The sequence below is a fragment of the Leguminivora glycinivorella genome, chromosome 21, assembly GCF_023078275.1.
Source record: "Leguminivora glycinivorella isolate SPB_JAAS2020 chromosome 21, LegGlyc_1.1, whole genome shotgun sequence".
NCBI lineage: Eukaryota > Metazoa > Arthropoda > Insecta > Lepidoptera > Tortricidae > Leguminivora > Leguminivora glycinivorella.
The window spans coordinates 7,395,581-7,413,561 of NC_062991.1; the positions used below are offsets into that span (position 1 = coordinate 7,395,581).

The 17,981-nt window shown below is 40.1% G+C and overlaps 1 protein-coding gene across 1 annotated transcript in view; it reads left to right on the forward strand.

Annotated features, from left to right (window-relative positions):
- LOC125237322 (IQ motif and SEC7 domain-containing protein 3) overlaps positions 1 to 11,087 on the forward strand; it is a 284,222-nt gene extending 273,135 nt beyond the window's left edge. The window contains exons 17-23 of the mRNA XM_048144312.1: positions 2,453 to 2,590; positions 3,105 to 3,231; positions 3,915 to 4,115; positions 4,643 to 4,721; positions 5,853 to 5,983; positions 7,702 to 7,842; positions 8,242 to 11,087. Coding sequence (XP_048000269.1) covers positions 2,453 to 2,590; positions 3,105 to 3,231; positions 3,915 to 4,115; positions 4,643 to 4,721; positions 5,853 to 5,983; positions 7,702 to 7,842; positions 8,242 to 8,342 — 918 coding nt within the window. The 3' untranslated portion in view covers positions 8,343 to 11,087. The remainder of the gene's footprint in view (positions 1 to 2,452; positions 2,591 to 3,104; positions 3,232 to 3,914; positions 4,116 to 4,642; positions 4,722 to 5,852; positions 5,984 to 7,701; positions 7,843 to 8,241) is intronic.
- Positions 11,088 to 17,981: the final 6,894 nt, after the last annotated feature.

Below are 17,981 nucleotides of genomic sequence, written 5' to 3' on the forward strand. Positions count from 1 at the left end.
ACCGGAGGCAACCCTGTGGCCGCCCCCCCGGAATCCCCTGTATCCGTTCCTATTACCTCTGTCTGAATAGAAATAGGTATTTTTATACATACCCATTATTTCTCCCGATGTGACAGTTGTGCCCATTTCTTCGTCCTGAGCGCCTTGAATCGCATCCTTGAGGGAGGTATAATTCCTTGCTGAAATTATTGTGCTTAATCTACGGTTCCGTAAGCCGTCGGCAAATTGTTTGATTGCATATTTCTCATTAATTGGTTTCAAAATATCGTAACAAGTCGTGTTCCCATCGGCTTGCGTAACCGTAAGGTCAACAAATAAGTTTGTCAACTCCTTCCCGTAGTCTAAAACCGATAAATCATTTTGTCTAATTTTTTGCATCCTACTCTGGATAGCCGTGGCTGCCTTTTTTGGCAATAATTCTGCCCTCATGTCCAAAATCAAAGTTTGTACGGTGTCATATTTAGTCTTCATTTTAAGTTTGGCAGCCTGCGATAATCTACTCTTTAAAACGAAGTTTATTAAATTTTTCTTACACCCAGAGTCAGTGAGAATTGAATCATAATATTCAATATTATCTATTAATTGCTTAGTAGCATTTTCTTCATCTGTCATGCATGGCAGAAGGCTCAAGGCCGTCTTTAAATCGAATGTCGACATGGTTATACTATTTATCTCGCTGGCTCCGTTCACTGGAATATCCTTACATAAATTTACTATCTCGTCATATAATGATATTATTTTCTCGTTAAATTTCTCCAAAACGGGTAAATCTTTCCCGCTTATAATCCCTGAAGTAATTTGAGCGTCAATATCTAATAAACTCGTAGTATATCGCTCATATATCGCGTGCGCTTCGTTACTTTTTTTTTGTAAGATTTGACCTGTCCTTCTGGATGGGCCTATTTTAATTAGGTACGTCCTTACGTCCCTCAACTCATTAAACAGTAATTCTAAGATACTTGCCATAAATATATGATCGATATAATACTAATCAATCGAACGTCTTTAATTGAAAGACATTTAACATTACAGTGCTATATATTCCCATCGGGGTGAGTTATAAGTAACTTTCTAATCTACTTACAGTTTCTATGTTGCACTTTCATATTTACCATTTAGCACTATCACTTCACTTTATGAAAATGGAATGCAATTAAGTTCACTTAACTCCCGGATCAAATTAAAGTTCATCAAACGTTGAGCACTCAATGAATCATTCGGTGACCATTTACGGACGCGCGGCAAACATCGGGCACGAGTGGTGTCGTATGGCGGCGGTGGCGCGTGCACTGTACCTACTTTCGTAATTGCAAGTTCAATGCTCCATCCCTATCAAAAGATGTAGACTTGTAAAATGTTTCAAATTTGAAATTTAGATTCCAACATTCTTATTCACTTCTTAGAATCACATTAATCACCGTATTATACCCCTGGCACTCTTGGATATAGTTTTGGCTGAACGCCGTCACTGCCTGCGGGGTCCGCTGGTGCACGGCGAAATACTGATCTCCGTAAGGTATTGCGATGAATTTCTCGCGTTATCCATCCCACGTGGCACTTCCGATACAGCTTGATAATGGAGTAGAGTAGACCCAAAATTATGGATAACACTATTATAGACAACAATATGTTAGTTGTTGTAATGTGAAATTTAAGTTCTTCAACGGAAGCGTTGTTATTGCCTCCCGCGGCGTTCTGCACCACTATTGTTTCTTCGGACTTGGATTGCTGCTTTCCCATTTTGCTGGTATATTTATCGAATGCACACACACGTCTGTCACTTTAAGATCACAAAACTGAATTTGAATCATCGTTACTTCGTAAGTGATCTATGTATCCGCCTATAGATAGAGAACGATCTCATATCCGTATTAGGCACGACGCGTGGATCCGAGAGGGTCGACAACCTGTCACGGTCGCCATGTACGGAGGACGTTGGGAAGGATGTGAATCAAACAAACATTAGGCTCTAACTGAACTGTATTGGGTACAAGGCATGGTTATATAGAGTACATAAGGTTGAGTATACAATGAATATATGTCTTACCACTACAGCGGAACCAAAGTGGTAAGTATAAGAGAAAATCTAAATTCTGAAAATTATTTTTTCTTTTCTATCCTGGAAATAGGCTGTGAGGGCTGAAAGCTTTTGTTTTAGAAGTCAATAGGCAGGCAGGTAACATTACATAAAATGGACTTAGGTTTGCATTTTTAAACACATTTTGAAGTCGGTAATAGGTATAAAGCATACCTGTATAACTCCGCGCGCAGAAATCAGAACATTATTTTCATGGATGTTTTGTAGATAGTTTGACCTGGGACCCATTCCTCGAAGCTACAGGTTACAATTTACAAGCGGTAGTCAATGTCTAATATGACTAGTTGGAAAGAGACTTCCGCTTGTTTAAATTGTAAGGTAAATTCTAACCCCAAAAAAATGTTCTCGTTGCAGGTGATGAAAGTGCAAGCAACCATCGTAGGCAAGAAGCCACACCTAGCGTTGCCGCACCGTCGGCTCGTGTGCTACTGCCGCCTGTACGAGATACCCGACATTCACAAGAAGGAACGTCCGGGCGTGCACCAAAGAGAGGTGAGCTAATTGAATAATACTTAGACCAGTAGGGATGCTTTTGCAATCTCCTGTACAGGAACCATGCACTTTTTGATTAAGCGCTGAAACTTGGCACAGTTGTTCCTTGGGTGACCTTGTGTAGATTCAGACCGCGAGGCATCGAGAGCCCCCCTGCATTTAGGAGGGAGGAGGGTGGAAGTATGGCTGCACCGCACTTCCTTTCAGCCTGTAATACTATTATGGTTCAAACGATTTTTAACTTCTGATCAGCAAAACCTGTCTGCCTTGGCTGAAACTTGAACTCAGATATCCGTGAGTCCTCTGGCGTGAAGTTTGTATTACAATGCGGTTATGAACGTCAAATAAAACTACTCAGGTTATTTCCCAACGCCACTGCTTAGTATGGTTGGTGGGTTAGTGGATTTTGAAGTTTGCTTTTTGAAAGATCTGGCGCCTCAGTATGGGTCCGGCTAAAAAACGATCCACAAAACCCTCATTGCTCGCAAACCAATAAATTGATTGTCTGTTCCAGGTGTTCCTCTTCAATGACCTGCTGGTGATAACGAAGATCTTCAGCAAGAAGAAGTCCTCAGTCACATACACTTTCCGTCAATCATTCCCCCTTTGCGGCATGAACGTCAATCTCTTCTCCGTGCCACGTGAGTATGATATGTATCATTAGATTCATTAGTTATCGGTAACACTTATTTGTTTTGAGGTCTTTTTACACTCGGATCGAATCTAAAAATCTTTGATGACATTTGACTCTGGGAATTAAATGCCTGCCTGCCTGTGATCTTTTTTAATACGGTGAAGATATTTATCAGTTCACTTTGATGACTAAAGCGCGTAGCCAGTAAGTTTATCCCTTGTAATCCACTCTAGTACATTACTAAGGGGTAGCCTTCTTCGTAGAAAAGTTACTGAACTGAATAGCTAAAAAGTGTTTGGTCCCTTTCTCATAAATACATAAGTCAACATGACAGAAAGGTAAAAATTTTTTTAACTAGTTGTTCGTAACTTTTTTATGAATAGGCTAGTAGTTAGAATAATTGCCTGAATATTTCGATTAACTAGGAAAACAAGCCGCGTAAACCGCAGAGTTTTCTTTTTTCCGGTCCCGGTCACTGATAGGCTTGGTTACATTATTTAGATTTCTCATTTTATAACTCTCTCTCTCTCTCTCGCTTTCCGTGTCATTGGCGTCCACTTCACCCCTATCCTTGACGTCGTCTTCAGTCACTTTGCACTCAACCATATCTTTCAGCATTGCGTCCCTCCATCTTGGTCATCATTTCTCATTTTATAAAATTTCACTCTAATCATCCACACTGTTCTACAGATTACCCCTTCGGCATCCGGCTCTCGCGGCGAGTAGACGGGCGGCGACTCGCCACTTTCAACGCGCGCAACGAGCACGACCGCTGCAAGTTCGCGGAGGACTTACGAGAGAGCGTCGCAGAAATGGACGATATGGAAGCCATGAGGATCGAGGGAGAGTTGAACCGCGGGAAGGGAAGGCAAGGGAATAATAATAGACAAGGTTAGTATTACCAAAATACATGAATTTGAGCTAGGCACGCTTCTGCTGTGTCAAAAATAAAAATGTTATTAGTCGAGTTTCCCCATAACATTGTACCATAGGGGATAATCGAGTAAACATAGGCAAAATAAAAGCTAGTAGCTCCTACTCAGCGTATCCTCCTGTGTATTGACACGATAACAATAGGTAATATTAGTATTATCGCCGAAGACGGGCGAGAGAGCGTGGCTGAGATGGACGATATGGAGGCTATGAGGATCGGGGGAGAGCTGAACCACGGGAAGGGAAGACAGGGAAATAATAATAGACAAGGTTAGTATGCTTCTGCAGTATCAAAGCTTGAATTTTCATTTGTCGAGTTTCCCCATAATATTGTGCTATACGGGATAGTAAGGTGAACATAGGTAAAATAAACCCTAGAAGTTTCTACTTAGGTTAATATATAATTATGCATTTGAAACACTCGGATATAATTATGCTCAAAATTGTCATTATTTTTGTAACCATTTATTTTGTTTTATTTTCAGTGATGGAAAACCGAGACAGTGGAGTAGCTGATGTCGAGATTGATCATCAACAATGCATGGATCACGTTCATGTTCATGGGTATGTGCAATCAAATCATCTTTTGATCTACGATATTTTAGAACCATGTGAGCCGTAAGCACAGACCAACCCCTATAGACATCCATTACAAGACGACTCGCGGTCGCCAGCCTTCCTAGTATTTGCACTGATATAAGCGCGGGCGCTCGCCGTGCCCGATCAGTAGCGACCAAGTAACAGACCCGAAAGCAGCGCGTGTTTTTCGCACAAAAAAATTGGAAAAGGATATTTTGATGCCTTAAAGATGTCCACCTGTAGTGTGAAATGGTGTGGAAAGGTAACAAGAAGCTCAAATTTAAAAACAGACGGCATTACATTCCACAAATAAGTCATATTTATAATTTATTCAGAGCCGGCATAGGTCAACTTACATTGGCCACTTACGCGTCAGTAGAGGGACAGTCATACTTCTGTCCCTTTTCATCTGGCGCGACTGCCCGCCGTCCTTGAAACGGCCAATCACAGCGCGCTTAACACATTCCCCGCCCGCTCCTCGCACCCCAAACACTGGTGACTCGTATCGCGAACAAAATATACAAGATTGCCACTCTATAGGAGGTTCTCTGTGGCCGTAAGCTAAGTGGCATTCTCTTTGGGACAACAAATGACAGTTAAGATGTGTTGCTTCGATTTTTTTTCCATTTCAGTCATGAGATTAGATTTTCTGACGCTGCGGTGACTCAATTCACGCGATTAGTTAATCAATAACATTTTTTTATATACATTACTCTTGTAAGAGAAATATGGACTGTTTTGTCAGGCCTGCGTCACTCGCTCACGGTCGCGCGTTAAGTACCAACACGCTAGCCGTTCATTCGAATGAACAAGTGGCCAAGGGGCACCACGCGTCCACCCGTGTACTTAGTCGCGTGGCACGTATGTAGATATTCTTCTGAGTTTTACGTAGTAACTTATTATTAGTTAAATAAAGCGTAGGTATTTGCCGTTTTGCGGGCAAGTGAAGAATCTGTACATTAGTAACTTATTAATAATATGTGGTATATTTTTAAACAAAAAACCGTATTTAATATTTAAAAAACGTCCCTCAAAATCTTCCAGCTCACGCCCAATCCAATTAAGTACAATAAAAATGAACGTGGTATTTATTGAATGTCATGTGTGTGTTGGCAGCGTGGCGGTGCCGCCGCCGCCCTCGTGCCCGGCGCCGGCGGCCCCGGCGCGGCTCGCGCACAACCCGCCGCCCACCAGCATCATCAAGAGGAACGTGCTCTCCAACTCGCTCGTCGACATCAACGACCCAGGTACAGTACAAGTACATTTTTCCTCGCGGGTCCATCTTGCTCGGTGCCACCCTTAACACCACTCGCCGCCCACCAGCATTATCAAACGGAACGTGCTGTCTAACTCGCTCGTGGACATCAACATTTTACCTCACGGCTCCATCTTGCTAGGAGCCACTCTCAACTCAACCTATCAACCACAAACATCAATAAGAGCTCTCACATGCGGCTGTCGACTTGTACAGTCCGGGCTAATAAAGTACTAATGACTAATTGTAATTGTTATTTTAAAAACATAAATAAACGTCAACCGATGGTGTCCCACATAAACTCAAATGGCGGGCTGGGAACTACTGATGTGCAAAAGTTTCCAAAATTCTGAAATTTTCACATAGGATTACTTTGGAAACTTACCATAATTTATATGGACAACATCAAGGACGAAACTTTCCATTCCATAAATTAAATTCCCTTTATTTTTCGTGAAAGTTTCGTGAATTTATCAAGAAATTTACACATCACTACTTGGCACAGTGTGGGATCAGACCTCATTTTTGACCATGGTCTTTTTATTGTAAAAACCGGTAGCCTAGACCAAAACAATGCTACGACTAAAACTCCCGAATGTCAAATATGACTAGTTAACGAGAAATTATTTTTTGAAATTTAGGGCAAATGTACCCGAAAATTGACTAAAATTCAAAATATCCTGAGAACGGTATCGATTATCAAAAAACACTTTTAAGAGAACTTATAGAACTACCAATATACTATCGTATGGAATAATCAGCACGGTCCTAGCATCATTCATATCGGTATTAGAACCAAATTAGTAATTTTCGATTTTGATTTTTTTTCTCGAAAGTTCCTGTATATTAGCATTTTTTTTTATTTTTTTACTGAAAGGTGATTAGCTTCCCTATATGTTATAATTTTTGCATTAAGAAATTCCATAGGATCTAGAAATTATGGTATGCTTAATTACTCTATGGGGATTTTATATGGGACGTTTAAACACACCATAATTTCTAGATCCTATGGAATTGCTTAATGCAAAAATTATAGCATATAGGGAAGCTAATCACCTTTCAGTAAAAAAATAAAAGAAATGCTAATATACAGGAAATTTCGAGAAAAAAAATCAAAATAGAAAATGACTAATTTGGTTCTAATACCGATATGAATGATGTTAGGACCGTGTTGATTATTTCATGCGATAGTATATTGGTAGTTCTATAAGTTCTCTTAAAAGTGTTTTTTGATAATCGATACCGTTCTCAGGATAATTTGAGTTTTAGTCAATTTTCGGGTACATTTGCCCTAAATTTCAAAAAATAATTTCTCGTTAACTAGTCATATTTGACATTCGGGAGTTTTAGTCGTAGCATTGTTTTGGTCTAGGCTACTGGTTTTTACAATAAAAAGACCATGGTCAAAAATGAGGTCTGATCCCACACTGTGCTTGGAACTATAAGGTAAAACAGATATTTACGACTTAACGGCGGTCATTATTGATATTTTAACTTATAATTTGTATATCTTATTGCATTGTAAAACATGTAAACGATAATGTTGGTGGAATCAAACACATTAATGTGTTTGTACTTCAAAAGAGCAACGTATGTATTAAATACACACACATTTTGTGAGCTTTTATCTATAGAGTACTGAGTTGACTCCGACAAGAGTTTAAAAGGATATGAAAAGAGAAATACACTAATAATAAACTTATATTGCAGTGGCTATGGCAGCAGAACGTCTACAACGACGTGGCTCAGTGGGTTCTCTAGACTCGGGAATGTCGGTGTCGTTCCAACACGGGTCCCGCACCGCCCTGCACGCCACCTCGCCCCGGCATCCCCCGGACCAGCGCTCGCCAGGTAACACTAATAATACTAAAGAGAAATGCTAAATGAAAACAATCAAATGGTACTCGTTTTAGGGATTTTACTTGGTCAGAAATTACTGGTCTGAGTAGAACATATTAATATAGCCATATTTCGTACCTAAACACTAAGGAAATTCTATCATTTACCATAACAACGCGAACTGAAAAAGTAGTCTGAAATGCTGAGATTTCATAAGACTTTGACTGCCACAGATGTCAACAGACTCGGACATCTTCAGTCAACGTCTACGTGTGTGTGCAATCTGACATTATTCACGATAACTCATTCATGTACTAGGCGAATAGTGTGAAAACATTAAGAATGTCAAAATCTGACTCTCTTACTCGCTAAATTACCTTAAAAAAACTCAATGATACGTTTTCTTTCCAGGACGTCTCTTCAGCGGAATATTTCCCAGCCGAACTCGAAAACTGAGCGCTTCGGGCGTCCTCGACAAATCGGGCCACGTCGGCAAAAGCACCGAGGTCTAAGCCAATCACAGCTCGCACCAAGGTCTAAAAGCTAATCGGCGTGCACTGAGGTAGCCAATCACAGCGCCGCACGCCGACCTTTCATTTCGAATTTGGAACTCTTTCCACTGATTTTAAATTTCGAATGCATTCCAAATCGTTCACGTTTGAGAACGGAACGTTCTTTGGATGAATGTAGTTTTTTTTTTCTTAGTGCCATCTTTTTTATTAATTTGGATGATATTAAGTCGCTGGGTCACTTTAAACCAGGGTAAGGAACTTTAAGGGTAGGGGTCTTCGAAGTGCCAATGTATTTCACGGCCACTCGAATTTATTTTTGAAATAAGAATACGATATATCTAATTCGACAATATAAATATATGCAACGATTGTCAGAATAGCGACACATTAACATTTTCTTGCAGTGACAATTATACAGGCGAAAACATGATTAATAAAAAACACGGATTTGGAAACCTACATTTTGAAGTGTGACAACTATCGAAAGTACATGGGTCCATGTTTTGAATGTAGTGTGTTGTTTTAGATGTTGGTAACTTTGATGTGTGTTTTATATCAAACAGTTTAGTTAAAAAATAATGTTTTTTAACTAAACAGGATGATATAAATGTTGAATTGTAGAAGTTTTTGAGTATTTGATATTAAATGAGAGAAATAACTAAGGTTGCAAAGATACATTGACTTTTCAGTCCAATACTTAACGAATATTCACATTGATATAATCATATTTTTCAATACATGTTACCATTCAAAAGTATTAAGATTACTTTAAAGATTTTAACATAGCGATCTTAATATGGAATCTTTTTCTTTAGAATAATTGTACATACGTTTGGAATAGACATTGCAATAACAATACGTAGCTTCACTATACAATTTATTTGTGCACGGAAAGCAATACAATTAGAAACATCACAGTTTAATCAGAATTATATTTATAGTTACAAAATACGAATTTATTAACTATTGTTGATGAATTTTAGCGTTTATAGGTAATTTGAGAATTCTAAAAAATATTATGAGATTCAGTCCTAAATGTCCGTTTTGAGATCCGACTAGTCTCTATTGCATTTCGATCCAGTGTCCATAATAAAGCTATTTAAAAATTATTATATACCCATTTAGGTAAATAAGAGTTTAAATGTAAAGAAATCTTCCAAACGTAGATATTTCGATTGTTTTTGTAAACCTAAAGGCTGCTTTTCAATTTCATACTTTCAAGACCTGTTGTTACCTGTTCCTTGGATTTTACCATTAAATGTAACTTATTATATATAAGTAATCAATTTAAATAATTAACGACCGGCCGGTCTTAAGAAATGGAGAAAATATCATAATTTATAAAGGTGTCTCTTAGTTATAATATAACTCTATGAAAGAGAAATGAATGAAATATACGGAAAAGGTGCATTTTATTTCGTAAACCGTGATAGCATAAAGCAATAATAATTTCAATGTAGAAGTAATTTTACTGTGGAAATCTGTGTAGGCCAATTACAAAGAAGGACCGTGGCGAATCAACCTTTAAACATATTTAAAAAAACTCTGCTCATTCTCGTGTCGCAACCCTTACGATGTTACAAGAAGATTTATCTTATTTATCAGAGTTCGGCAAAATGAGCTAGATGTTATAGTCTTATACATATATCGGACTACGGCGCCACACTATAATAAAGAGTACTATCGCCACTCCCGCTCCCCGCTGAAAGTGCCGCCTCCCCGCTCTCGGTTACCTCACGGTTACCGCCTGTCAAATACGCGAAAAGTCGACCTGTCATGTTTCACTCATACAAGCATAGTATGCGTTCACCTACACGAGCTTAGACTGTGCTAGGAACGCCCCTCTTTCATATATTTGATCGCCGGTGTCCGAGTTATGACGGCGCTTAAAATGTGGCACATGACGATATACCCACTAGATTCCTTTTTATAATAATGGCCAGGTATCAAAATCAAATCAAAAAGGTAATCACGGTCAATGTAAGTTCTTTTTTTATTTAAGATATACTCGTACTTTCTGTGAATATTTATTGAGACAGACCGGCCAAAATACCTAAATGTTATAAAACTAAACTAAATTAGCCACTGTTGACTTTGTAATGGTTAGTAGAACGTTTCTACTATTTGATACGCTAGATAGGAGGGGGAAAACAAATTGAGATTTTAGCTAAATACTAAAATGTGGAACGGTTTTAGCTAACTACTAAAATGTGGAACGATTTTTACCTAATGATATAAATGGTGGAATGTTTTAGCAGGCAGGACGTACTTCATTTTCCTCACATGTCAAATCTTTTAGGATCAGCATCGAGTGTAAAACGTCAAATTCAGTATTTCAGTATAATTATTTTATAATGAAGTCGTTATTAGAAAACTGTCGATTCGTATTTGATTTTATCTGTATTGGATATATTTATCCAATGAATAACTTCCATAAATAAAATAAATCACATTAGATAATGCATTAACATTTCAATTTTTTTGTGAAAGTTTGAGAGAATCTACAAGTTCTTGACACGTAAATTTCATTTAACTGTAATCTAATCTTGGTAATTTTGGAGATCCCTGGAGGATCATTGCCATCATTCCTAATGATTCTATAGGTAATATGATTAAAAAGGTATCAATAGTAACGCGTGTTAAGAACTCCTTACGCATATATCGCGTCACATTTAATTTTACCTAATGGTATGAAGTTCTGTGTAAAATCTCACGAGCGAAAGTGTGTATGTAATTAGATATTAATAAATTAATAGTTTAAAAAACACTATAAAACACGCTTTTATAAATGCACGTAAAAGCCAAAAATAAATTATGGATCGTTCAAGTTGTCTCTATTTGTGAGCTGAAGTTTAAAAACTATGTGCTTTTAATTATAATATTTGATTGTAAAAGCGTGGGGCGCTGGAACAGGAAAGACTTTTTGTATAACTTGCTGATAAATCAAATTATGCTATGTTACGGGAAGGAGGTTACACAGATTGACGCGCTAACTGGAGTTGCAGCATGACCACCATTCTACATTAAACAGTCAAATCAATTAAAAGTCAGTGTTCAAAGTAGGTACCAGTTTGTCGAACTCAGACAAAATATGCGCTAGTAGCGAGGAGAGTCGACAGTCACCGACACTTAGAACGCCGCTTTTTTCCGGTAATCAAAGTACAAAAGGGGAAAGTGTCTACAGTGACAGGATGCAGAGTTCCTTGTTCGTGGACGAGATATCTTTGGTTGTCTTTGGTAACCCTTAGGCGGCATACGTAAACGTTATGTTCTTATGCAACTTCATTCGCCAGGAAGTTCGGATTAGTATTTGTTTACAAGAAAGTCTTTCCTGTTCCAGCGCCCCACGCTTTTACAATCAAATATTATAATTAAAAGCACATAGTTTTTAAACTTCAGCTCACAAATAGAGACAACTTGAACGATCCATAATTTATTTTTGGCTTTTACGTGCATTTATAAAAGCGTGTTTTATAGTGTTTTTTAAACTATTAATTTATTTTATACTTTTTAGTCATTAATAATGAAATACTTTTAACATTTATACATAAATTTATTTCAAGTAGGCGGATTTTACATGCCATTTGTGGCTTAACGTGTACTTATTGCTAATTGCTACTTAATAATAACTAGCGGCTACCTTCTTATTACGGTATTATCATAAAAATGTTTATACCTAGTAAGTTATCCGTAAAAGATAGACAATATAGACATGTGCCATCGCGGACTTTTTGAAGACATTAGAGAGACATACTTTCGCCATACATTGGTTTGAAGCTCTCAGCTAGTGGGATTTTGTTTGACTCGATTAGAAAATATTGTCACATTTCAACTAATTCAAACAAAATTTAAGTATTTCTTTTTTGCCGAGCCCCCCTTTATTTGCTTTTAAGGGTCACAGGAAAACCATTACCCAACTTATTTTAAATACAACGTTGATCTTTCTTTTATGCGGGGGGCTTCGCCCCCTGAGCCCCCCTTTGTTTGCTCTTAAAGGTCACAAGAAAACGCTAACCCAACTTATTTTAAATACTACGTTAAACTTTCTTTTATGCGGGGGGCTTCGCCCCCCGAGCCCCCCTTTGTTTGCTCTTAAAGGTCACAAGAAAACGCTAACCCAACTTATTCTAAATACTACGTTGATCTTTCTTTCATGCGGGGGGCTTCGCCCCCCGAGTCCCCCTTTTCTTTACTCTTAAGGATCACAAGAAAACCCTAACCCAACTTATTTTAAATACAACGTTTATCTTTCTTTTATGCGGGGGGCTTCGCCCCCCGAGCCCCCCTTTGTTTGCTCTTAAAGGTCAGAAGAAAACGCTAACCCAACTTATCTTAAATACTACGTTGTTCATGCGGTTTGTTTGCTCTTAAAGGTCACAAGAAAACGCTATCCCAACTTATTTTAAATACTACGTTAATCTTTCTTTTATGCGGGGGCTTCGCCCCCCGAGCCCCCCTTTTCGTTACTCTTAAGGGTCACAAGAAGACCCTAACCCAACTTATCTTAAATACTACGTTGATCTTTCTTTCATGCGGGGGCTTCGCCCCCGAGCCCCCTTTGTTTGCTCTTAAAGGTCACAAGAAAACGCTAACCCAACTTATTCTAAATACTACGTTGATCTTTCTTTCATGCGGGGGGCTTCGCCCCCCGAGTCCCCCTTTTCTTTACTCTTAAGGATCACAACAAAACCCTAACCCAACTTATTTTAAATACAACATTTATCTTTCTTTTATGCAGGGGGCTTCGCCCCCCGAGCCCCCCTTTGTTTGATCTTAAAGGTCACAAGAAAACGCTAACCCAACTTATCTTAAATACTACGTTGATCTTTCTTTCATGCGGGGCTTCGCCCCCGAGCCCCCTTTGTTTGCTCTTAAAGGTCACAAGAAAACGCTAACCCAACTTATTTTAAATACTACGTTAATCTTTCTTTTATGCGGGGGCTTCGCCCCCGAGCCCCCTTTTCGTTACTCTTAAGGGTAACAAGAAAACCCTAACCCAACTTATTTTAAATACAACGTTTATCATTCTTTTATGCGGGGGGCTTCGCCCCCCGAGCACCCCTTTGTTTGCTCTTAAAGGTCACAAGAAAACGCTAACCCAACTTATCTTAAATACTACGTTTATCTTTCTTTCATGCGGGGGCTTCGCCCCCCGAGCCCCCCTTTGTTTGCTCATAAAGGTCACAAGAAAACGCTAACCCAACTTATTTTAAATACTACGTTAATCTTTCTTTTATGCGGGGGGCTTCGCCCCCGAGCCCCCCTTTTCGTTACTCTTAAGGGTAACAAGAAAACCCTAACCCAACTTATTTTAAATACAACGTTTATCATTCTTTTATGCGGAGGGCTTCGCCCCCCGAGCCCCCCTTTGTTTGCTCTTAAAGGTCACAAGTAAACGCTAACCCAACTTATCTTAAATACTACGTTGATCTTTCTTTCATGCGGGGGGCTTCGCCCCCCGAGCCCCCCTTTGTTTGCTCTTAAAGGTCACAAGAAAACGCTAACCCAACTTATTTTAAATACTACGTTAATCTTTCTTTTATGCGGGGGCTTCGCCCCCGAGCCCCCTTTTCGTTACTCTTAAGGGTAACAAGAAAACCCTAACCCAACTTATTTTAAATACAACGTTTATATTTCTTTTATGCGGGGGGCTTCGCCCCCCGAGCCCCCCTTTGTTTGCTCTTAAAGGTCACAAGAAAACGCTAACCCAACTTATCTTAAATACTACGTTGATCTTTCTTTCATGCGGGGGGCTTCGCCCCCCGAGCCCCCCTTTGTTTGCTCTTAAAGGTCACAAGAGAACGCTAACCCAACTTATTTTAAATACTACGTTGATCTTTTTTTATGCGGGGGGCTTCGCCCCCGAGCCCCCTTTTCGTTACTCTTAAGGGTCACAAGAAGACCCTAACCCAACTTATCTTAAATACTACGTTGATCTTTCTTTCATACGGGGGCTTCGCCCCGAGCCCCCTTTGTTTGCTCTTAAAGGTCACAAGAAAACGCTAACCCAACTTATTCTAAATACTACGTTGATCTTTCTTTCATGCGTGGGGCTTCGCCCCCCGAGTCCCCCTTTTCTTTACTCTTAAGGATCACAAGAAAACCCTAACCCAACTTATTTTAAATACAACGTTTATCTTTCTTTTATGCGGGGGCTTCGCCCCCGAGCCCCCCCTTTGTTTGCTCTTAAAGGTCACAAGAAAACGCTAACCCAACTTATCTTAAATACTACGTTGATCTTTCTTTCATGAGGGGGGCTTCGCCCCCCGAGCCCCCCCCTTTGTTTGCTCTTAAAGGTAACAAGAAAATGCTAACCCAAGTTATTTTAAATACTACGTTAATCTTTCTTTTATGCGGGGGCTTCGCCCCCCGAGCCCCCCTTTTCGTTGCTCTTAAGGGTAACAAGAAAACCCTAACCCAACTTATTTTAAATACAACGTTTATCATTCTTTTATGCGGGGGGCTTCGCCCCCGAGCCCCCTTTGTTTGCTCTTAAAGGTCACAAGAAAACGCTAACCCAACTTATCTTAAATACTACGTTGATCTTTCTTTCATGAGGGGGCTTCGCCCCCGAGCCCCCCTTTGTTTGCTCTTAAAGGTAACAAGAAAATGCTAACCCAAGTTATTTTAAATACTACGTTAATCTTTCTTTTATGCGGGGGCTTCGCCCCCGAGCCCCCTTTTCGTTGCTCTTAAGGGTAACAAGAAAACACTAACCCAACTTATTTTAAATACAACGTTTATCATTCTTTTATGCGGGGGCTTCGCCCCCCGAGCCCCCCTTTGTTTGCTCTTAAAGGTCACAAGAAAACGCTAAACCAACTTATTTTAAATTTTACGTTGATCTTTTTTTTATGCGGGGGGGCTTCGCCCCCCGAGCCCCCCTTTTCGTTACTCTTAAGGGACACAAGAAGACCCTAACCCAACTTATCTTAAATACTACGTTGATCTTTCTTTCATGCGGGGGGCTTCGCCCCCCGAGCCCCCCTTTGTTTGCTCTTAAAGGTCACAAGAAAACGCTAACCCAACTTATCTTAAATACTACGTTGATCTTTCTTCCATGCGGGGGGCTTTGCCCCCCGAGCCCCCTTTGTTTGCTCTTAAAGGTCACAAGAAAACGCTAACCCAACTTATCTTAAATACTACGTTGATCTTTCTTTCATGCGGGGGCTTCGCCCCCGAGCCCCCTTTGTTTGCTCTTAAAGGTCACAAGAAAACGCTAACCCAACTTATTTTAAATACTACGTTGATCTTTTTTTTATGCGGGGGGGCTTCGCCCCCCGAGCCCCCCTTTTCGTTACTCTTAAGGGACACAAGAAGACCCTAACCCAACTTATCTTAAATACTACGTTGATCTTTCTTTCATGCGGGGGCTTCGCCCCCGAGCCCCCCCTTTGTTTGCTCTTAAAGGTCACAAGAAAACGCTAACCCAACTTATTCTAAATACTACGTTGATCTTTCTTTCATGCGGGGGGCTTCGCCCCCCGAGTCCCCCTTTTCTTTACTCTTAAGGATCACAAGAAAACCCTAACCCAACTTATTTTAAATACAACGTTTATCTTTCTTTTATGCGGGGGGCTTCGCCCCCCGAGCCCCCCTTTGTTTGCTCTTAAAGGTCACAAGAAAACGCTAACCCAACTTATCTTAAATACTACGTTGATCTTTCTTTCATGCGGGGCTTCGCCCCCGAGCCCCCCTTTGTTTGCTCTTAAAGGTCACAAGAAAACGCTAACCCAACTTATTTTAAATACTACGTTGATCTTTTTTTTTTTTATGCGGGGGGCTTCGCCCCCCGAGCCCCCCTTTTTGTTACTCTTAAGGGTCACAAGAAAACCCTAACCCAACTTATTTTAAATACTACGTTGATCTTTCTTTTATGCGGGGGGCTTCGCCCTCCAAGCCCCCCCTTTTCGTTGCTCTTAAGGGTCACAAGAAGACCCTAACCCAACTTATCTTAAATACTACGTTGATCTTTCTTTCATGCGGGGGCTTCGCCCCCGAGCCCCCTTTGTTTGCTCTTAAAGGTCACAAGAAAACGCTAACCCAACTTATTCTAAATACTACGTTGATCTTTCTTTCATGCGGGGGGCTTTGCCCCCCGAGTCCCCCTTTTCTTTACTCTTAAGGATCACAAGAAAACCCTAACCCAACTTATTTTAAATACAACGTTTATCTTTCTTTTATGCGGGGGGCTTCGCCCCCCGAGCCCCCCTTTGTTTGCTCTTAAAGGTCATAAGAAAACGCTAACCCAACTTATTCTAAATACTACGTTGATCTTTCTTTCATGCGGGGGCTTCGCCCCCGAGCCCCCTTTTCTTTACTCTTAAGGATCACAAAAAACCTTAACCCAACTTATTTTAAATACAACGTTGATCTTTCTTTTATGCGGGGGCTTTGCCCCCGAGCCCCCATTGTTTGCTCTTAAAGGTCACAAGAAAACGCTAACCCAACTTATTTTAAATACTACGTTAATCTTTCTTTTATGCGGGGGCTTCGCCCCCGAGCCCCCCTTTTCGTTACTCTTAAGGGTAACAAGAAAACCCTAACCCAACTTATTTTAAATACAACGTTTATCATTCTTTTATGCGGGGGCTTCGCCCCCGAGCCCCCTTTGTTTGCTCTTAAAGGTCACAAGAAAACGCTAACCCAACTTATCTTAAATACTACGTTGATCTTTCTTTCATGAGGGGGGGGCTTCGCCCCCCGAGCCCCCTTTTCTTTACTCTTAAGGATCACAAGAAAACCTTAACCCAACTTATTTTAAATACAACGTTGATCTTTCTTTTATGCGGGGGCTTCGCCCCCGAGCCCCCTTTGTTTGCTCTGAAAGGTCACAAGAAAACGCTAACCCAACTTATTTTAAATACTACGTTGATCTTTCTTTCATGCTTCCCCCTCGAGCCCCCCCCCCCCCCCCCTTTTTCTCTTCCGGCACCATCATCAGGCCTTGAAACCTAATCGTAGTCATAGTTCATTACAAGACTTTTCTAAGAAGCCCAAAGACAGCTATGATACGATGTTCCATCATGTAGTTCCAGTTCATATCTTCCAGCTCCATCATCAGACCTTGAAACCTAATCGTAGTCAAAGTTCATTACAAGACTTTTCTAAGAAGCCCAAAAACAGCTATGATACGATGTTCCATCATGTAGTTCCAGTTCATATCTTCCGGCTCCATCATCAGACCTTGAAACCTAATCGTAGTCAAAGTTCATTACAAGACTTTTCTAAGAAGCCCAAAAACAGCTATGATACGATGTTCCATCGTGTAGTTCCAGTTCATATTTTCCGGCTCCATCATTAGACCTTGAAACCTAATTGTAGTCAAAGTTCATTACAAGACTTTCCTAAGAAGCCCAAAAGCAGCTATGATACGATGTTCCATCATCTAGTTCTAGTTCATATCTTTCGGCTTCATCATCAGACCTTGAAACCTAATTGTAGTCAAAGTTCATTACAAGACTTTTCTAAGAAACCCAAAAACGGTTATGATACGATGTTCCATCATGTAGTTCCAGTTCATATCTTCCGACTCCATCATCAGATCAGCTCAACAGTACCATATTATTGTATTGTCATCGGAACTACATATAGCTGCCAATTTTCATTACGCTACGACTCCTGGAAGATGGTTAAATT